Source organism: Triturus cristatus, chromosome 4_1, assembly GCF_964204655.1.
Source record: "Triturus cristatus chromosome 4_1, aTriCri1.1, whole genome shotgun sequence".
NCBI classification, from domain to species: Eukaryota; Metazoa; Chordata; class Amphibia; order Caudata; family Salamandridae; genus Triturus; species Triturus cristatus.
The window spans coordinates 324,278,751-324,302,249 of NC_140585.1; the positions used below are offsets into that span (position 1 = coordinate 324,278,751).

Here is a 23,499-nt window from a genome sequence, read left to right on the forward strand (position 1 = left end):
AGTTTTGTCCAGATATACTTGTTGTTGCTTTTCTTTCCTTTTTCTTGTCCTTAAAGGCATTTTTTTTTCACTGTTGCTCAGCAATACCTGCAAGGAACTAAAAAAAAATCCTTTTTGTAATTATAATTCATTAAAATATTTTTTTTTACTTTTCATTTATTTCAAATGTTTTTCCATTTGTCTCTCATTTGTGATTTACTAATTTGTGCACAGTACTAACCACCACAGTTGAAAAAAAACAAGCTGCCCCTTTCCTGCAAGTGCATTTTTTAACAGAACAACCGCAACACAAATTATATCTGTGGCCACAATTCCTGTGCGCACACAGCCTCATGGTGTGCTTCTAAGCAGAAAACAGAATTTGATTTGCAAATTCAAAGCACATTTACTACTCTGGTAGATCAAGTGATAATTGCTGTTACAGCCTTACACATTTTACCTGGAAAATCACAGAGGCAGAAAAGAGCACATTTCCTAACAGCTACTTCATACCATAAGTATCTGCAACCTGGGTGAGTGTTTAGAGTAGAGCAAAGAAAAAGAGGCCTTGGTGACGTTGAATGTGTTTGCATTACACACAGACCTGAGTAGTACGCATGGGAGTGTTGGAGAAGCTGCTGCGTGTGTCCCAAGAGTGTGTTTCTGCAGACTATGTATTGTCAGCTGCAAGAGACATGAGCAAGGAGATTTCCAGAACTGCATGAAGACTACAGGGATGTACGTAACAGTGCATGTGTGCTAAGGGATAATTTGTGTAAACACAACAGGCTGCCCCTTTCCTGGGACTGCAATTCTTACTGAACAACAACTTCACAAATTAAATCTCTGCCCACAATTCCTGTGCGCACACAGACTCATGCTATGTTTTTTGGAACAAAACAGTGTCCCTGAATAGTACCAAATTACTGTTACAGCCTGACACATTTCCCTTATCATTTACAGAAGCAGAAAACAGCACATGTCCTAACAGCTCCTTAAGACCATGACCATGTGTTACAGGGTGAGTGATTAGACTAGATCAATTTAAATGAGGCCTTGGTGACGTTGAATGTGTTTGCATTACACAGTGCTATCTGAAACAGCACACAGAGCTGAGTACTACACATGAGAGTGTTGGAGAAGCTGCTGCGTGTGTGCCAAGAGTGTGTTTCTGAACACTGTGTATTATCTGGTGCAAGACAGATGAGCAAAGAGACTTCCAGAACTGCATGAAGACTGCAGGGATGTATGTAACAGTGCATGTGTGCTAAGGGATAATTTGTGTAAACACAACAGGCTGCCCCTTTCCTGGGACTGCAATTCTTACTGAACAACAACTTCACAAATTAAATCTCTGCCCACAATTCCTGTGCACACACAGACTCATGCCATCATTTTAGGCACATAACACAGGCTGCCCCTTTCCTGGGACTGCAATTCTTACTGAACAACAACTTCATAAATTAAATCTCTGCCCACAATTCCTGTGCGCACACAGACTCATATCGTCATTTTAGGCACATAACACAGGCTGCCCCTTTCCTGGGACTGCATTTCTTACTAAACAACAACTTCACAAATTAAATCTCTGCCCACAATTCCTGTGCGCACACAGACTCATGCTATGTATTTTGGAACAAAACAGTGCCCCTGAATAGTACCAAATTACTGTTACAGCCTGATACATTTCCCTTATCATTTACAGAAGCAGAAAACAGCACATGTCCTAACAGCTCCTTAAGACCATGACCATGTATTACAGGGTGAGTGAATAGACTAGATCAATTTAAATGAGGCCTTGGTGACGTTGAATGTGTTTGCATTACACAGTGCTATCTGAAACAGCACACAGAGCTGAGTACTACACATGAGAGTGTTGGAGAAGCTGCTGCGTGTGTGCCAAGAGTGTGTTTCTGAACACTGTGTATTGTCTGGTGCAAGACAGATGAGCAAAGAGACTTCCAGAACTGCATGAAGACTGCAGGGATGTATGTAACAGTGCATGTGTGCTAAGGGATAATTTGAGTAAACACAACAGGCTGCCCCTTTCCTGGGACTGCATTTCTTACTGAACAACAACTTCATAAATTAAATCTCTGCCCACAATTCCTATGTGCACACAGACTCATGCCATCTTTTTACGCACATAACACAGGCTGCCCCTTTCCTGGGACTGCATTTCTTTCTGAACAACATCTTCACAAATTAAATCTCTGCCCACAATTCCTGTGCGCACACAGACTCATGCTATGTTTTTTGGAACAAAACAGTGTCCCTGAATAGTACCAAATTACTGTTACAGCCTGATACATTTCCCTTATCATTTACAGAAGCAGAAAACAGCACATGTCCTAACAGCTCCTTAAGACCATGACCATGTGTTACAGGGTGAGTGATTAGACTAGATCAATTTAAATGAGGCCTTGGTGACGTTGAATGTGTTTGCATTACACAGTGCTATCTGAAACAGCACACAGAGCTGAGTACTACACATGAGAGTGTTGGAGAAGCTGCTGCGTGTGTGCCAAGAGTGTGTTTCTAAACACTGTGTATTGTCTGGTGCAAGACAGATGAGCAAAGAGACTTCCAGAACTGCATGAAGACTGCAGGGATGTATGTAACAGTGCATGTGTGCTAAGGGATAATTTGAGTAAACACAACAGGCTGCTCCTTTCCTGGGACTGCAATTCTTACTGAACAACATCTTCACAAATTAAATCTCTGCCCATAATTCCTGTGCGCACACAGACTCATGCTATCATTTTACGCACATAACACAGGCTGCCCCTTTCCTGGGACTGCATTTCTTACTGAACAACAACTTCATAAATTAAATCTCTGTCCACATTTCCTGTGTGCACACAGAGTCATGCCATCATTTTACACACATAACACAGGCTGCCCCTTTCCTGGGACTGCATTTCTTACTGAACAACATCTTCACAAATTAAATCTCTGACCACAATTCCTGTGCGCACACAGACTCATGCTATGTTTTTTGGAACAAAACAGTGTCCCTGAATAGTACCAAATTACTGTTACAGCCTGATACATTTCCCTTATCATTTACAGAAGCAGAAAACAGCACATGTCCTAACAGCTCCTTAAGACCATGACCATGTGTTACAGGGTGAGTGAATATACTAGATCAATTTAAATGAGGCCTTGATGACGTTGTATGTGTTTGCATTACACAGTGCTATCTGAAACAGCACACAGAGCTGAGTACTACACATGAGAGTGTTGGAGAAGCTGCTGCATGTGTGCCAAGAGTGTGTTTCTGAACACTGTGTATTGTCTGGTGCAAGACAGATGAGCAAAGAGACTTCCAGAACTGCATGAAGACTGCAGGGATGTATGTAACAGTGCATGTGTGCTAAGGGATAATTTGTGTAAAGACAACAGGCTGCCCCTTTCCTGGGACTGCAATTCTTACTGAACAACAACTTCACAAATTTAATATCTGCCCACAATTCCTGTGCACACACAGACTCATGCCATCATTTTACACACATACCACAGGCTGCCCCTTTCCTGGGACTGCAATTCTTACTGAACAACAACTTCACAAATTAAATCTCTGCCCACAATTCCTGTGCGCACACAGACTCATGCTATGTTTTTTGGAACAAAACAGTGTCCCTGAATAGTACCAAATTACTGTTACAGCCTGATACATTTCCCTTATCATTTACAGAAGCAGAAAACAGCACATGTCCTAACAGCTCCTTAAGACCATGACCATGTATTACAGGGTGAGTGAATAGACTAGATCAATTTAAATGAGGCCTCGGTGACGTTGAATGTGTTTGCATTACACAGTGCTATCTGAAACAGCACACAGAGCTGAGTACTACACATGAGAGTGTTGGAGAAGCTGCTGCGTGTGTGCCAAGAGTGTGTTTCTAAACACTGTGTATTGTCTGGTGCAAGACAGATGAGCAAAGAGACTTCCAGAACTGCATGAAGACTGCAGGGATGTATGTAACAGTGCATGTGTGCTAAGGGATAATTTGAGTAAACACAACAGGCTGCCCCTTTCCTGGGACTGCATTTCTTACTGAACAACAACTTCATAAATTAAATCTCTGCCCACAATTCCTGTGTGCACACAGACTCATGCCATCTTTTTACGCACATAACACAGGCTGCCCCTTTCCTGGGACTGCATTTCTTTCTGAACAACATCTTCACAAATTAAATCTCTGCCCACAATTCCTGTGCGCACACAGACTCATGCTATGTTTTTTGGAACAAAACAGTGTCCCTGAATAGTACCAAATTACTGTTACAGCCTGATACATTTCCCTTATCATTTACAGAAGCAGAAAACAGCACATGTCCTAACAGCTCCTTAAGACCATGACCATGTGTTACAGGGTGAGTGATTAGACTAGATCAATTTAAATGAGGCCTTGGTGACGTTGAATGTGTTTGCATTACACAGTGCTATCTGAAACAGCACACAGAGCTGAGTACTACACGTGAGAGTGTTGGAGAAGCTGCTGCGTGTGTGCCAAGAGTGTGTTTCTAAACACTGTGTATTGTCTGGTGCAAGACAGATGAGCAAAGAGACTTCCAGAACTGCATGAAGACTGCAGGGATGTATGTAACAGTGCATGTGTGCTAAGGGATAATTTGAGTAAACACAACAGGCTGCCCCTTTCCTGGGACTGCAATTCTTACTGAACAACATCTTCACAAATTAAATCTCTGCCCACAATTCCTGTGCGCACACAGACTCATGCTATCATTTTACGCACATAACACAGGCTGCCCCTTTCCTGGGACTGCATTTCTTACTGAACAACAACTTCATAAATTAAATCTCTCTCCACATTTCCTGTGTGCACACAGAGTCATGCCATCATTTTAGGCACATAACATAGGCTGCCCCTTTCCTGGGACTGCATTTCTTACTGAACAACAACTTCATAAATTAAATCTCTGCCCACATTTCCTGTGCGCACACAGAGTCATGCCATCATTTTAGGCACATAACACAGGCTGCCCCTTTCCTGGAACTGCATTTCTTACTGAACAACATCTTCACAAATTAAACCTCTGCCCACAATTCCTGTGTGCACACAGACTCATGCCATCATTTTAAGCACATAACACAGGCTGCCCCTTTCCTAGGACTGCATTTCTTACTGAACAACAACTTCACAAATTAAATCTCAGACAACAATTCCTATATACACACAGACTCATGCTGTGTTGGTAGGCACAAAACACAGGCTGCCCCTTTCCTGAGTTATCAATTCTTACAGAACTAAAGCTTTTTTCAAATGTGCTGCCATTCTCCTCTCTTTTCTTTCAAAGTGATTTCTGCTAAATGCTAACCATCACAATTAAAAAGAAGCTTTCCTTTTCTTTCAACTGCAAGTCTTACTTTTCAACAGCAACACAAATTAAATCTCTGTCAACAATTCTTCTCTGCACACAGACTCATGGTTTGATGGTAGGCACAAAACAGTATTCCTCATTATTACCAGTACACATTAACTTATGGTGAAAACATACTCCATAATATTTTACATATTCAAAACAGTTAAATATATCCCAAAATAGAAAATGTAAATCACAACTTTAAACAAATAATCACAATTCTTTTTTTTATATCTAAATTAACCACAAACACCCCCTCTCAAACTCATAACTCACCTTTAAAATTAGTTAGTTGTGAAAGAAATGTGGCAGTCACACAGCAGTTTATCAGACCAGAATCTCTGAGCTGAACACCTCTCTCCTCTCAGCAGAACCAGTTAATGGCACAGTTTCCCTCTCTTTTTTCACACATATACATGTTAATTTCAAATCTCTGTGCTTCCCACATTTTTTCAAATGAAATCACACATTTCTATTGGTTGAAAACTTCAACCCCTTTCCAAATGTACCCTTCCCCCAACTTGACTTCTGCCTGCTACCATAGCGACAGGTCATGGAACACAGGTGTGAGCAGAGAGGTCAGAAGTTCAGCAGACAATGTTTCATTTTCAAAGAGCAAGACTGCTTGACTTTTCAAACCTAACAGCAAATCCAAACTAATGTTCTTTGTTCACACATTTTTCTCAACCAATACAAAACATGCTTTTTAAAATTTAAACATACAGCCTAGTTTTTAGTGTAGAATGGTTTGAAACAGCCAATGAGTTCTTTTTATATAAAAAAGTATGTGTGCCTCCTTTTTTCAACTGTCTTTCATTTCATATTGCCTTTCTACTGAAAGACACCTCCTGAGTGCATCCAGATCTCCTTGGAAGATGTTCACAGTGTGGATTGTAGGTCACAGCTATGTCTTCTGGAGTGAAAAGTATGCAGAAAAAAGAGGTATGGTGAGAGACCTTGCTTTGCCAAATGTAGACATTAAATGGATTGGTCAGAGAGGGTTAAAGTGGCACCAATTAATGCCTTTGGTGAAAACCTTTCTACATCTCCCACTGCCTAACCTTATTATTGTGCACTGTGGTGGAAATGACCTAGGCACTTTAACTGGGGTAGGTCAGGAAATGCTTATTAAGGACACCTTTGTGCAATTGATGTCGCTTTTTCCTCAATCTGCCTTCGTATATTCTAACATATGCCAAAGGCAAAAGTGGAACTGGTCCAACCAATTTTGTCCGCAGATTGACAAAGCAAGGAAGCACGTCAACAAATCTATTTCTGCTTTCCTCAGAGACTATGGTATGGGTTCTATATACCACAACAACTTGCATTACAACATGCAAGACATTTATAGAGGAGATGGTGTACACTTCACTGATGAAGGCAACAGAGTCTTCCTCTTGAACTTTAAACTCTGCATCGGTACTTACTTGTAGGTACCGAAAAACACACAATAAACACAAGGGCTCTTTTTAGAGCCACCTTATATCTAAACACTTAAATGCAATTTTTTTTTAAAAGGTTTTTTTCGGGTGCGCGGACTCGGCGATATTTTTTTTCAAAATATAAATCTTTTTTTTTGCCCTACAAGGTCCTACTGTGACCCCCTTACAATGCCTAGTGGGTCAATATCTCCCCACTCTGCTCCCTTTTCAATTTCTCCCCCTTTGTTTATCACCCCCTCTTTATGCGAGAGACAAAATGGCGGCCGCCGCTTCCTGATTTCCACCGATTCGAATGTTTACTGACATCTAAGAACCAATCAGAAGTGCGCTCGCGATCGGCAAGGTGCGCGCACAGGACTTGCTCAGTGTGCGCACGGTACGCGCGTACAGATATATATATTGATTTAAATGCTAATTTCTCAGGATATACTGAACAGATTTACACCAAACCTGCAAAAGGCACTTCATGGACCTTATGGCTACCTCTCTGCCAAATTTGTCATAATTCTGTTCAGCCGTTCGGGCTGTAGCTGCGACTAAAGTCCCTATGGAAAAATGCATGGGGAAAACGCGTTTTGGGACCCCCCTTTTTTCTCAACCCCTGCTTGACGAATCCCCCCGAGACTTTCAGGGTAGGAGCTGAGCGGAGCGCCCCATTAGTTTTGAAAATTTTGCGAGGATTCGTCAACCGGCGCCAAAGTTGTTCAAAATAGAATTTTGAGATTTCCTATGGAAACACGGTCCTAACTATAACTACCTACTGGCGACCGCCAGTAGGTAATATATATATATATATATATATATATATATATATATATTATTCAGCTCCGTAATGAACACTCACTGGGGAAGTGCATGCTGGGATTTGGAGTCTTTGAAACATTGGACCACAGCTGCGACCTATAATAACGGAGCCTGCTATACTCCAGCCAATTGGAGCACCTTAGAACATTCAAAGAAGGGGGCGAGTGCAACCCAGGGTAATTAGGCATCTGAGGAAGGCACATACGCCGAAATGCATTATGCCTGTTACGGTGAATAAATGGTTTCCTGGTATTCCCCGCTGTGTCCTCTGGTCTTTTCTTCGGAGGGACTTTGCCTGCATATTTTCACGAGCTAGACCATAGCGCGTGTACAGAGGACCCGTCTCACAAGTGACCTGCGAAAATAATGGTATTGTGGCAAAACTTACCAAGGGATTGGTTGTTGCAGGCCCACCTCAGGAGCATACCGGACAAGTGGACGCTGCTATTAGCAGTCCGTGACTGCACGGGGACGTCGGATCACTGTATCTCTACGTCACGACCCTGTTTGGAACTTGAGCTTGGGGTCGAGGCGTTGGGGACCCGAGGAAGCCATGAACACCTTTATTACGGGACCCACTCGGCTCACATTAGCCATCTCCCTCCTTTGTTGGGTACATCAGCGCTCACTGAAGCATTATTCAGCTCCGTAATGATCACTCACTGGGGAAGTGCATGCTGGGATTTGGAGTCTTTGAAACATTGGACCACAGCTGCGACCTATAATAACGGAGCCTGCTATACTCCAGCCAATTGGAGCACCTTAGAACATTCAAAGAAGGGGGCGAGTGCAACCCAGGGTAATTAGGCATCTGAGGAAGGCACATACGCCGAAATGCATTATGCCTGTTACGGTGAATAAATGGTTTCCTGGTATTCCCCGCTGTGTCCTCTGGTCTTTTCTTCGGAGGGACTTTGCCTGCATATATATATATATATATATATATATATATATTTGCAGCTTCAAGGTTATTAGGCCAAATTAATCATTGAATTCTATGAAAAAACAAAAATTTGCCTAAAATTAAATTCATTGACATTTAACAATTTGTCTATAAAATAAAAGGGATAAGTATAAATATAAATAGGTAGGAACAAGTGCATGTATTTGTATATAAATATATTTGGAGAGAGAGAGATGTAAGTAAAAGGCACACACAAATATAACAGAAGGACATTTGGGGGCCTTTGGGTCTTCCCCCCAAAAAAAGATGTAAAAAGTGAGCATCAAAATACTGTTTTCACATACTAATTCCCAAAGTAAATTTTGCGAGTGATACAGAAAAACAGGTGAACAGAACTATACAAAATTTGGCGGAAAGTGTGAACTTTACTCAGCAAATGTGCATATTATAATTTGATGTAAATCCCTTCAGTCATTTTTGAGACATTTGCATCTAAAGAGGTTCTTTTGATAGTCATGAGGTGTTAAAAAACCAGGAATATCTGCATGGTTGCACTTCCACAATACCATAAATTAAAATATAATCAAGAGATAGTTTTTTACATTGGTCACTTCGGTCCTGTGGGACCGAGCAATATAATTGGCAGGCTGCACCCAGAAGGAAAATGCTGCTTTCACCATTACAGGACTTGGTCCCAATATCCTGAGTTCAGTAAAAAAAATAAGATACAACAAGCATTTGCAACGCAATAGGTCTCGCATTTGCGAGAGTTTGAGCTATTGGCATTGTAGATGGCAATACCTTTTATGAAAACCTGAAAGTGGTGCGTAAATAAGCACTTTGTACTTGTAGCCCTTGCTTATGACAAGCAAGTCTGTCAGTAAACGAGGCGCAGTTACTGCCAGCCTTGGTTCTCCTAAGCAACGACTATAATTAGAAAAGTGCGTGTTTACGACCGCTTGCAAGTTTTTAAACATACATAAAAGGCATCGTCATTTTCAATGCCAAAAGCTCAAACTCTCACAAATGCGAGGCCTATTGCGTTGCAAATGCTCGATTTTTTAATAAATGCAATTTGGGCTTGATATAAACTAAAACATATTCTGGAATTATGCTATGATTGAACCACTCAGAATAATGTGCTGCATGACCAAACACTTATAAGGTCCTAAAAGCGAGACCTATTGGCTATGCCAATGCTTGTTTTTTTATTGAACCAGCTGTAGCATCTGTAATGGCACTGCCCTGCACTGGTCATAAGTGATTATCACTAGCAAACAGAAGAGCTTTCTGGTTCTAGTCACCAGGTCGCTCTGGATATTGTCTATGGGGGTCTAAGCAGTGCACTGTAAGCACATTATGATTGAGCTGCTCATCATATCTGGGGAATGTCATCTTTTCTTGCGGTTCAGGCACGTATGGATCCGCCTTAAACTGGATTTTTTTCAAGGTTTTCTTTTTTACATAGAATAACTTATTATTATACAGCCATATTACACTAAGGAAAGCATGTTCACTGAACAGATATTGAAACGTGTGTTCCACGCGCCATTAAAATAACTGGAGCGTGCAAGAGTGCGCATTGGGGCACTTGTGTGTGCTATATGTCATGAACGACGTACAGGAAGCGCAACTGCCTATGGTAGGACATCACATTCCACTAACCTAATAGGGGCCATCAGGAAAGGTTGTGAAAGAATGGGGGAGAAAGGAGAACGAACGAGACAGACAGATACACACACACACACACACACACACACACACACACTTGAAGGAATGACTTTAAAGATTGCATTAATTAGATACAGGAAACAACATTTAACTAACTGCATTCGCCTCTCGAGTCTCGTGTGCGGCCAAACCGGAAGCAGGCGGATAAAATCTATCCCTTACCAGGCATAAAATGGAGTTTAAATGATTTTAAAACCGATACATTTGTTCGAACGCCATTAAAAAAAGCATAGCTGGGGAATTATCTGGAACATTCTTCATAATCTACAGCGACCTTTCTCATTTTGTTTTTATCAAATGTTAAGTTTTTGTTTCTAATGAAGGACCTCACCAGACACTGATATCCAAGGAAGTAGTGACATTTCGGAGGACTTTTTTGGAAGTAGGCTGAGGGATTAAAGTTCACTTACAATTCCGGTCAAAGACAGAGGGCTTCAGTCCGACGCAGTTTGGAAGGTAAGTCAAGTTCCTAGTGGGTGGCACAACCACACCACCAGCAGGGGGAGCCCAGTCTCTTAGAGGCAGCCGCTACGTCACTCAATAGTATAGACTACTTCTTTAGCTTAGCTCATCCTGGCCTTCAGTGAATTCAGCTTTACACTCTTAACACCAACATAAAATGTAAAGGATGTCCTGCTTCCAGCAAACCTGCATCACACGCCCAAAGCCTGTTGACTCTTGCATTCAATGAGAAGGCCTACTCGAACGCCTGACTGCAGCCTTCCTAGGCAATTAGTAGGTCCCCAGGCAAAAGGATTTCTCTTAAGTAAACTGTACACATGCTGCATGCATCACTTGTAATGCTATAAGACTTGACACGTCTTCATACTTTTTAAACAAAGCTAACTGGATCTGGAGGGAATAAAATCTCTATCCCAAATACGCATAAGTAGTCCTGTGGGGAAAAAATGTTGCTCCCTTACTTTACAGGACAAGCGACACTGAAAGCAATCACGAAAGCGATCGCTATTGTAAAAAAAAACACACAAAAAAACGCCCGCGAGTGGTGTGCGCGCGCGCCACTGCGAAACGTGTTTTCGATTATTGCGTCCGTGTCTGAGCACGATAATTGAAACCAAATGGCCTTTGGTGCACGTAATAGACACCAATATGCCATGGGCGTGCCATCTTTCAGAAACACACGCACGCAAAGGCCAATCACGGAAGCCAAAAGGAAAAGCACACGCACAAGCGTGTGTGATTCCAGGCACCGTTTTGGAACCCCGGACAAAAAGACTCTTGCTGCACGAGCAGGGCTACGCACTGCATCGCTAGACGCGAGACCTAAAAACGAATGGCCAGTGCAACTAAGGAAAATTGCCCCTGTTCCTTGGTTGGGGGTTAGCAGCCATAACTGGGGAGCAGTAGATCTCTCTCATTCCACGGGCCAGGTGCCACTGCACCTGCTGCACCAGTGACAGCTTTGGCCCTGGCTGGAGCATTGGTAAAGTAAAAAAAAGGAGCGTACTCTTGAGAAATAGCAGTTAAAGGGGTGAGCGTCTGTTGGGGACCAAATCCTGCGCTAGAGAGGGGAGAATGGAAGAACACAGAGATAGAGAAGGGGTGGGCGCAATAACAGTGTTGAGATTACAACAGGATGCTATCTAAAGCTCCGTGTAACATTCCACTAAATTTACTGGCCTTACAAACAGTCTACCCCATCATTGCCAACTCAATAACAAATACTGGCAAAGCTAAAAGGTCTTCCCTACAAGAGAGTAATTGGTTTTGTCAATGTCTTTTAGCCATGTTGCACAGCAGCTCTGGCCACGTCATGATGTTTTTTTTTTTTTATTGCAGCCAGAACGGGAGGCAAGACTGAGGGGAGCGTTTGGGTTGGTTGGAGGGCTGTAGGTGGGAGAAAAAAACAAGGGTGACAGACAATGGAGGGTGTAGCGAAAAATACACTACGACGTGGCCCGAACTGGCCAACAAGTAAGGTTCATCTTAAAGCAAACACACCCAGTTCATTAAATTAGGGCTGGAGCGCACACTTGTCAAAATCTGGGCCAAACACCTGAGCAGTATCCAATGATAGAACTGCGATTGGCACCAAAGTGTCTTTGGTATATTCCATACAATCGAAAAGCTGTCTATGATTAAGAAGAGTACTCCAGTCTGGCATGAATCCGGATTGATACCAGTGTATTAATGTTGAAATGACCCGCCCGTTCCAAAAACTGCATCAGCCGTACAATGTCAAAAGGAACAAATGATGGACGGAGTGCTGAACAATGCAGACATTCACCACCAGTTGAAAAAATATGGATTTAATCCATTGTTCTTTTGCTCATCACGCCATTCTAGTTTGGAGACTGATTTGCATATGGCTGGGTTCAAACTACAAACGACATGGTGGCAATCTACATGGAACCTTCCAAGAGATAATATTGAGTTCTACAGAAAGCTTTGTGCATGCCATTATGAACCTGTGTAGCCAATCCATTTGCTGAAGCAGAGATATGAGGGAGGGCATGTGTGTTGCTTGGATGGGTGCGAGATGGTAGGGATGCTGTTCTGGGATTTGGGTTGGGACTTCATGATGGTTCCTGCCTGATTGCTTCCAGCGAGTTGTGTTGACTTGGCTTTGGTTCTATATAGTCTTTCCTTTCAGCAGGACGTCTAGTAGGCTGGCCTTCACGTGGGTGAATCTGTTTGTTGGTGTATGCTTGATACCCTTCCTTTTGGTATATTTTAGGAATCCAAGCTGCATAGTTAAGTAAGACACCTAGAAAAGAGATTTGACTCTTGAAGTTGATATAAATCTGACCAACAAGTAAAAAGTGAACAAAAAGGAAAGGAACGTAGTAAGGCACTTAAACACGGCTGAAGAGAGCATCATCAGTGAAAAAGTGTAGGGAAACTGCTGAAAGGAGTCTACAATGGGGAAATGAAGAAAGATTTTGAAACAATGGTAGAGTGTAGGAGTGTGAAAAATGAAGTCTTCCAATTAACGAGTGCCACATAAGTTTATAAACCTGCATTATTAATATAGCGTGTAGTAAATTAAATAATTGACTGAAACCGAACAGCACTTGCCTTTAAAGTTGGATCTAAAGAGAATTCTTAATCGCAGGCTTGACATTCCACAAGTAAATGTTAAAAAAACTCGCACTTCGTATTCGTTGGCATCAGAAACGGTAACTCAGCTGGAATGAAGTACGTTTAATAAAGTTGGGTTCATGAAGGAGTATGATTGCAAAACATCTAATGAAGCCTTAGTAGCCCTATGGCTGCAAGCCCACAAAGATATTTGCAGAGGAGTGGACGAGTGTGAAACAAGTTGTGAGACCGTGGTGTACAGTCAATACTATAAAAGTGATTAGAGGAGGACCGTAGCGGGCAGCCTAGGAGGAGGACAGAATTCAATGGTTCACCAGGGGGAGGGAAGGCGTCATGTTAGGAAAAGTGATCGCGATCGGGATCACGATCAAACATCAAAGCGGCCGTGCGGCCGCGAAAGTGAAAGTAATAGCGGTAAAGCGCGGCGCGCGCTCCCGCGCACATGCACTGTACCTCTAGGCCGGCCTGGTAGCACTTTTTGGAGCCCTCTCAATAAGTCTCGCCAGACCAGCGCATGCGCTGGGTCAGGCGAGACCTAAAAATAGGGCCCCAGTTACCATGAACCCACAAATCTGGGGTGGCTGAGAGACCCGCACAAAAGTCAAAAATGTAAAGAAAAAAATTGCTGTTGAAGATTCCATTGTAGTCAAACAGGACCTAGTGTGGCCCCCTTGTGAAGTACTGTGGGATTCCCACAGGAGACTTGATACCACAAGACCATGCAATCTTCTCTAAGTGATATTTGCCTGGTCTTATGGAACAGTGTGGTGCCGTTTGAGTGGCGGTACTCCAGAAATACAAGGGTATAATAAGGGCAAGCAATGTAGAAGTGCAGGAGGAGGGTTGTGCAACAAGGACAGCGACTTGTGAGCACAGCACTAAAGAAGGGGTCAGGAGGAGGAGCAGGCGATGGCGGTATAGAAGATGCAATGAAATACAGTCACTGCAGCTGACCACACACCCACGGTCTAACATGAGCAGGAAAGAAATTAAAAAAATAGTCCAAACAACAGATAAAAAACCAAAGTGTAATGATACAGTAGGTAGTCGCTGTTCTGTGGGAATACCAAAAGAGAGAAAGGAGGGACAAAGAGCCAGGAATGCCACTAGCAAGAAGGGATTTTTAAAGGACACTGGAAAAAACAAATGAAAAACAGTGGGTGGAGTGTAAGCCCACAAAGAAGTATACTAAAGTATATACAAGAGGTTGAAAGCTTGACTTAATAAATTGGCAAGATGACAATTACACCTAAATGTTGTTTTTCAGGCATGATCTCAGCAACAGTTTCTAGTGTCAAAATAAAGGAAACCCTGCTAGTAATAGTAGTTCCTAGGGCAGGGAAAATACAATTCTGAAATGTAACACCCCTAAGCAACAATTGGTCAATTAAATGACGAGACCTATTCCAACATACTTATGATATTACTAAATCAGTGTATAACAAAATTCATATTAAAAACTTAATTTTCTTGATGCAATTTCATATAATGATATAATAAAAGAATTGTTTCCCAAACACAAAACTGGACAACAACAATGCAACATACTTACAGATATTTGCAGCTGTGTGTGTGTTATGGCTAGAGCGTGGGCCGATCAACCTGGACTCAAAAACATACATTGTTTGGTGGCTCAGACTGTTTCTGCACACAATGTTCAGACCAAGGTCGCAGTGCACGTCTAGGGATGTGAACAACAGACATTTCTCATGTGAAGAAAAGGAAAGCAAGCAGTTTTCAAATAATAACATCTATCTGCAGTGTCGTGTGCAAAAGCAGCAAAAGTGGCAAGATGGCGTTTCTAACATCTAAGACACTTATGCTAACATAGCAATGTATGTATCTAAAATGCTGCCTCCACTACAGTAGTTTCTGATAAACCTGGTATCGGTAACTCTGTGGGTTGTAGTTACCAGGCAGCTTCATCCCATTATGTAATGCTGCCCATAGAGCTGACAAACACAAAGCTGTGCAAATGTTTTAGGTTGCTTCTGCTCAACTTTGACATGATGTGTCCTCTCTTTCAGGACTTGGATATGCCTCTCAGGTGATTGTCTCTCTGCAGAATTTGTACTACATAACTGTTCTTGCCTGGGCCTTTTTCTACTTCTTCAGTTCATTCACCACAGATCTCCCCTGGGCCAGCTGTGGTCATGAGTGGAACACAGGTAAATCCTTTTCTCTGAAAGTTTCTCCATTAAACTTAGGGCAGAGGATATTATACAAAGGAGAGGGAAGGCTGATACAGATTTGACAGGACGACATCTGGGAACTAATGTCAGTAGGGGCATATGGGACCTGAAAGGGAAGAAGATTTCAGGGAATCCAATCAGGTGAAGACAGGAGATGTGGTCAGCTATAATGTCCTAAAGATTTGATGGATGGGGACATTGTGAAACATTGGCGTGGGATGGCAAAGCACTCAGTGGGAGGGCAACTTCACATGGGAAAGGGGCAGTGTGTTCCTGATGATGGTGAGGATAGAGGGATATTATGTGTTGAACTCAGGTTCTGGGCAAGACATAGAGCTTGAAAGATTTGTTTTGAAAGTGGGCATGTTAATCTTGATGGGCAAGTAGATCTAAAAGGACCTGATGAGAAGAGTGAATAGTGAGGTGCTGATGTGCCCTATCTTTAGAAAGCAAGGAATAAGTAACTGGTGATGACATATATAATGTCAGTAATTCTGTAATTTTGTGATGCGTCTGATATCATTGGTGACATCATGTGAACTGCACTGAGGAGTTATCTTAGCATAGCCAACCATAATTGATGAATGTCAGTGTTTTTAGAGGCCAAAATTGTAGCCAAAAATCCTTTCTTGCATTTTATAATCATATACTTTACTAACAGTACCAAAAAGCCATAGTATGGCATGTAATACTGAGCACTTGCCCAGCACCTATGCTTGCAGTACTGGCATAAAATGGCTTGTGGCCCAGGCCATACTTTGTGCCCAATCCCCATGTAATAGTTCCCACAGGTACAAGACCTACATTAGAACAGCATTTTACACCCTACTGGGGAGTATCCTGGTTCGTTCTGTGGGATAAGGGAGATCTTTTTGCACCCCATGCTCCCATAGTACCTCGAAAATGTTTCCACAACAGTGTCCCCACATTTTCAGCTGGATTTGAGGTCCATCCATATTTATCTTATAGTATATGATATAAAGTCCCTAAGGCCCAACTCCATCTTCAGCAGACTGAGACTCCATTTTCTCTATTTTTGCCTAATCATTGACATGTCTGCCTCTGATGAAGATGTTGCATGTCCTTATCTTTCCAAGAAGCTGTGAAAGTGTCAAGTCATTCGGAAAATGACCTTGATATGACACCGGATGCGCAAACAAGGACCTCGATAAGACACCGGATGGGAGATTAGTCTGAGACAAGTGCTTTGTAAGCTGTTTTTTAAGGTCAAATAATAATAGTATAAACAATGTAGTCTGAATTGAAGTGTTTTTACCTTAGTTATTTATGAAAATGTGTCTAAGACTAGCATATTGGTGCACACAGGTTATGACAGACATTCCTAAGGCTATATGTGAATTTATCATCTCAGATAAGCCACAGTATAAATGACCCATCAAGTGACCACTTGGAAGGAGAGGTCCTTTGCCCCAGAATATTCAGCAAGATACTGCCAGAAGACCCAGACAGAAACTGCAATAATGCAGTGAGCTACAGAATCCTGCTCTGTGCTGAAAGATGATAATAAGCTAACGGGAGGAGAGGAGCAGATGCTGATGCCTGTTTTCCTTTTGAGGAAACACTCTCTCCCGGCTACTAATATTTACAACTCCTTGCTGTGAACAGGTATGCAGTGCATTGATTCTCCCTCAGCAAGAACGTTGTCTCAATGCAAAACTTTTTATACTGTCATTTCTCAAAAAACTCAAAAACTCCTTAAGGGAATTCCACTGGGAATAGTAACTTTGTTTTGATACCAACCAATACGTGCCCTCAAATTCCTACTACCCCTACCAACTCTCCACAAAGTCTTTGAAGATTAATCTTATGTGGACATATCTTTTGCTAGGAAACATTCTCATGTAGATTATTGTTTAGTCCTGGATGCCTACCTGTAATCCAGGTCTTCAAATGCCCAAAGTATGGGTGACTGTTTCTGCAAGTCTCAATGTCATCATACACTGAAGTATGTGGTAGGCAATTGCACTTGATTAGCAGTCACCTTCTCGGGAGGAAGAAACCAAACGCATACAGACCTCTGTGCTGGGAAAAGACGTCAATGATTTAAGAAAACCAAGAATCTAGAGTCCAAGAGTGAAATACTTATGAGTAAAGAGTCCGGGTCGACAATTGGAGGGATTAAAGGGGAGGAACACAGCTTTGTTGCAATGCAACCTCCAGCCAGACTGAAGCCTTTATAGTAAAAGAGCAGGAAAAGGAAATGACATCAATACACCACATGTTGGATTTGGAATGCAGGGAAGAAACCAAGGAAGAGGCAATCATGATAGGAAAGGTAAAGAGAATGAAATTCTGATGTGGGTTAGTTATGGAGCAGCTTTAAAAGGCAACTGCAAACCCTCAGACAGGTGATTGCCATTTTGGAGCCAAAGGAGCATGGAGCAGCAGCCAGGAGCCCGGGAGCTGGAGAGAAAGCAGCCCCAGGTGAGTGTTGCAGATGCAGGCTTCCTGAAATGCCTTTTGAGCCTTAGGAAACATGGAACCCCACAAGGTCTTGTGATTCTCAGGTGCCCAGGCTACCAAAACACTGCAGATGCAACACTTTTTAAACAAGAAGTCCGTTATAATTATAATATAATTATAATAATTGCTATACTCATCTAGCACACTCTACAATTTGTCTGATCTCTAGGTGCTGATCACACATGCCAATTATTACCCAACTTAAAGTTACTTATTATTGGACTCGAGTCTGTGACCTTTATGTTACACGCAGAGCCGTACATTAGATACATTAGACCACTGGCATAACTTGGTAGTCAAAAAAGACTTGTTAGCCCAAGGACATTTTCGTAGAGCTAATAGCTAAAGGACTGAGTAATGACCTGCTAAATTGTTTTTTTTTTATTAACCATTGATATAACAAAGCTTCAGAAAACTCTCAGATTATCCAGACAGCTGGGAAAAAGGCTTTTTAATATAAATATGTGTGGCCAGTTATTTATATAGCTTATAAATATGAGGCTTTCTGGGCACTCTCAATTTTGACAGATAGGAGACACATATGCAGACAGAGACTATGCTATTTAATTATTCAGGAAAGGACCTTCTTTTGAGCATGGGGCAGTGGGGCAGAACGACAGCTTTATTGGCCATGGTCAGTTCACAAACCATGACTCTACGTCTCTGGATTGACTCTAAAATAGATACTCTAACAATGAATTCCAGCTGCAACCGGTCTTGTTTCTTGTAAGAATAGTGGGTGGATTGCTTCTCCTGTGTACTAGTTGTTCGTCATTACTTCGGATCCCTGAGTTCTTTAATATGTTTGAGAATACAGCATGTATGTCTTTTACCTCGATTATGAGCATTCCACTTCCTCCCCTTTTCATTTTTTGAGCTGAACAATAATTGTTTGTAAGTCAGGAAGTGAGAGAACTACTTGCTGTAGTGACTACTAATTATGTTATTTTTCTCTGTACTATTTATGTGCTCACACAAAAGCCAATACCAGTTAGAAGTCTCTTGTTTTTGAACTTTTGAGTAGATTACAACAACTTCAAGGTGGAGGGCTCTTAATCTCCTTACCCCTTTCACAAAATCAAGTTAACCCTTTGGCTTGATATCAAATGTTTTCTTTTATCTAGGAATTAAAATATGTCATTGCTATTTGTGGATGAGCCACTCTCAGCAAAAACCATTTTCACTCCACTCAAATGTGAAAGTGGTAAACTAAGGAAGTCCAGGAAGGTCGACTTTGATAAAGCCGAAGCAAAGTATTCAACCTGCTCATATGAAACATAGTCAAAATGATCATCTTAAATTTGATACTGGCACACCTTGTGGGCATGCTTGATCCCTACCAGGGGACTGGATAAGACAGTTAATATGGTGGGTGAAACTCTGGCTCACAGCACAGGAGGAGCTTTTGGGGTCTCAATGATAGCAGGCTACGGCGAACACAAAAACATCTTCTAACTTGCTTCACAAAACCTTCTTTACTGTTCTTTTTCTTTCTCTCCATTCCATTGGATTATGAGTTGGCTGAAGCAATATACCTGAGGAATATCACCCTGTCGATCTCAAGATGTCCACTGTGCGAACTACCCAAGTTATTAGGTGTGGGAACTCCAGACCATTTGTCAAGATCAAGATTTTATTTCATGCTTTGTAACCCCAAGGAGATCCACACAGAACAAAAACAGACACGTATACAAATTCATAGACATAATAAACATTAAAACGTATTTTAAAGTATGTTTTTTCAAAAATGATCAGACTAACAGATCAAGGTCAAAAGATACATATGAAAAATATCAATATAAATTTAAGAAACATTTTAAAAAGTTAAAAGCTTTAAAACAGAACATTTCATTTGGCAGACTATATAACAAATGGAGTGCCTCAGCTGCTGTTTGCTCACTAAACTTTTTTAAAAAAGGGGCCATAGAAGCTCACGTCGACATAACAGTAAAGCAGGACAAACAAACAAAGCATGTTTCAAGTCCTGGATACCATTTTGACACAGATTACAAGTATACAGGGTATTATATCATTTAGCGGTTAAAATATTCAACAGAAGAATATCTAACATCAATAGAGTGCAAAAACACCTGACCCCCCATATGACAAGTTCCATGTCAAATATGGTTGCGGATAACAGTTTTCACTAAGACCTCATATCTCTTTTTTTATCACAGGAATCAATATCCCTGTGCTGACTTAGACTGTGCCTTGGTTACATTGTTTGTGATATGCTCTGTATCGCTGAGGGAGCTAGTTGCAATTTTACCTAAAAAGTTATACTATCTGACCCTCTCTAGTTTTTCAGTCCACAAAGGCTATGAAACGTTAATACATTCTTCCCCAAGAAGCAGACGATTTTACTTTTCGATGTATTTATCTTTAAATAGTGCAAATCTTCAAATTGTTGGAGGGTCGTCAATTCGCTGTTCAAGCCTTTTGTGGTAAGATTGAGGATTACAATATCGTCTGAATAAGTAGGCAAGTTAAAGAGTATCCTCCAATGCTAGAAGGGAAATTAGGACCTTTTGATATAAAACTGGGAGGATCGTGTATGTACAATGAGAACAGCAAGGGAGCAAATAAGCATCCCTGCTTCAGGATGTCGGGAAATCTATAGATAGACCCTGATCTCCAACCAACAAAACTTTACACCAAGTTGAGGATTGTAGGGCTATATTAATTGCAACAGGGTTACACATGGTGCCTGCCACATAGCGCAGGGATGTTTAAAAAGTGTATATTTTGGACTGCGGCATGTGCTGCAGACCGCAGCACACAGCGCACTACATAATATACGGATTGTGACCGCGTTGAAGGTGGTTGCATCCTAATACATGTAGCGGGACCGCCGACAGCTAGTCTGGCTGTCCTGCTACCACTACGGTGCTGGTCCAACGAAAGTACGACTGGCATCATAAACAGGCCCAGTGTCTTCATGCATTTCTCTTAGAGATTCTCTGTTTGTTCTTTTATCTCAAGACCTGTTTTCTTGCCTTGTATTTTCCCTTGGTTTGCCCAGAAACCTCAGGAGTAACCAAGCCCGGGGTGATCTGGCCATGAGGTTTAATAATAGGGAAGGTCTCAAGGCCATGCAGGCGGCCTTCACTGTAGTGCCGGGAACAGCAGGACTAATAAAGTCAGGGTCAAAAAACACTTCAGCGAGCCGTAGGACTTTCTCCATTGTTTTTCTTCTTCCTAGAATCTATTGCTGACTTGATTTGTGGTGTACCGGCTTGTGTCCTGCAATCAAAAGCTAGAAGTGCTGGGGAAACACTGACACTCTTCTGGAGCTATGAGTCCTCTGCTTGCAGGCCCGATCCAAAAGTCCAAGCCTACCGCATGCCTCATTTGTAGCTATTTGGAGTGCTTGATTAGGAAATACCCCATCCTCCTTTGAACTCAACAGCACTTTCAATATTACCAATAAAGTATTTTGGATGTGGTCCGAGTTATTCACTGACTTTTCCAGAAGACCTAAAGCAGATGACAAGCTTCTCTCAATGCACATAAAAGTCTCAGGTAATTGTGTGTATTGACCGGGAAGTTTGCAAGGAAAGTTCCCAAGTATTTCTACAGATGCTTGATCTGATGGGGAGCTGCTAAATAGATTTAAGTCAGTAACCTGTGCTGAACCAGAGGAGGTCTTCGAGGAACCAGCAGTCATAGGGGAATGGTTTCCCAAATTTATGTCAAATTTATGTCTAAGGGCCAGATGTATCAAAAAAACAATTTGCGATTCCAAATAACGATATTTACCGAATCGCTATTTGAGAATCAGAAAACGCGATGCTGGAAAAAAAAATCGCAAAAAATTGCGATTCAGTAAAAATCGCATTCGCAGTTACAGATTAGAAAATAGCAATTCTTTATTTGCAAATTCGCAAATTAAGAAATCGCGAATTGGCGAATCTGCTATTCTGGTGCAGTTTGATGATATCACAAGCAGGAATCGTGACTACCCATGCTGTTTCAGAGTGCCTGAGGCAGTGTGAGAGGCTGAGAGCAGTAGCACACCACTCAAGGGTCCATCTGGAGTGCCAAGACAGGCACAAAGACACATAATGGCCACCCTGGAGAAGGCAAAGGAGCCTGCAGGACGCAAAAGAAAACAGAAATTCAGTGAGAAAGAATTGGAGATCCTCATTGAGGAAATGGTGAAGACAACACTTCGGCAAAAAATCACTGCACATACCAGAATTAGAGAAGAGGAAGATCTGGCTGGCAATACAGGCAAAAGTAAATGCCATTGGGGTCACATAGCGTTCCATTTAAGACCTACGCAAGCGCTGGTACGAATTGCGCTCAAGGGCAAAAGAGAAGGTGACAAGCAAGCTTGCGGACGCAAAGAAAACTGGTGGAGGACCATCTACACAGCCAGCGTTCACACCCCTGAAGGACTTGTTGGAGTCCACCCTACAGCCAGAATCCATCAGTGGCATAGCAGACATTGACAGCTCAGCCACAGACAACACCAGACAAGGTAAGATGCTTGTTAAATTACCCCTGAGCCATCATTCACTAAACACCCCACTTAGAAATGACCCAATGATCAAGTAAGAGTGCCACTCCAGTCCACAATTTTGTTACCACCCAGCAATGCATCATGGGAGATGCAGTCCTAAATATAAGATAGTAAAGCAGTGACACTGAGAAACAAATCCGCAGTTTACTCACACCAGTCAATGACCAAGCTAAGCACAGCATCTTGGTATACCAACTCAAGTAAATTTAATTTGAAAATAACATAAAGCAGGACACACAGTAAATAGTTCTCTTGTATTCACAGGAGATCCTGTGCCACAGAGTGAAGACACACAAATATATGAGGCACCTAAGCAACAGCAACAGGCAGGTGAAGAAGAGTCAGATACAACAACACAAACATCACCTGCACCAAGACCATGCAGGTACACTGTGGTTCCACTACAGAAGTTGGAGGAAGGGATGGAAGACATCCAGGATGATCTACAGTCAAAGCCCAAAAAGCAAGCACAGTGGCAAACCCATCAGTCTCCTGTGCAGCATAGCAACAGTAGTAGCTTCAGACGCAGAGCAAATTCACAGCGTGGCGCTGTCGAAGGAGAGGAATCCACTGCCTTCTCTGTGCTGGAGGGCACTATGGTGAAGGTGTAGTGTCTGCAATTAAAAGCATGCGATTAATGCAAAGGCAGCTGGTGTCACTAAATCATAACATGACTGACATCAAGGATGGCATCAGGGAGCTTAACAACACGGTTGTGGAGGGTCATAGAGCTACTGCAGACAGTATTAAGGACATGACAGTAGCAGATGGACCATGGCTCTAGGCGCCGTGTAAAGCAACGCCTGAAGTACTGGGTTTTTAGAACCCAGCGGTGCAGGGGAACACACCCTAAGACTTCGAGTTCTTCCTGTTTCAGACCCACAGAAACACAGAGTCTTCTGGGTGAAGTCAAAGATCGATTTATTGGCTGCAGACCAATCACAGGTGTCTGAGAAGTACAACACAATGTATGTTCTCAGGAGA

At 42.1% G+C, this 23,499-nt stretch overlaps 1 protein-coding gene across 6 annotated transcripts in view; it reads left to right on the top strand.

Annotated features, from left to right (window-relative positions):
• The window catches only part of LOC146854878 (sodium- and chloride-dependent GABA transporter 2-like), a 1,159,405-nt gene that overhangs the window by 563,784 nt on the left and 572,122 nt on the right, over nt 1-23,499 (top strand). For all 6 annotated transcript variants that reach the window (XM_085652286.1, XM_085652283.1, XM_085652284.1 and 3 more), the window contains one exon: nt 15,342-15,482. In XM_085652286.1, coding sequence (XP_085508412.1) covers nt 15,342-15,482 — 141 coding nt within the window. The remainder of the gene's footprint in view (nt 1-15,341; nt 15,483-23,499) is intronic.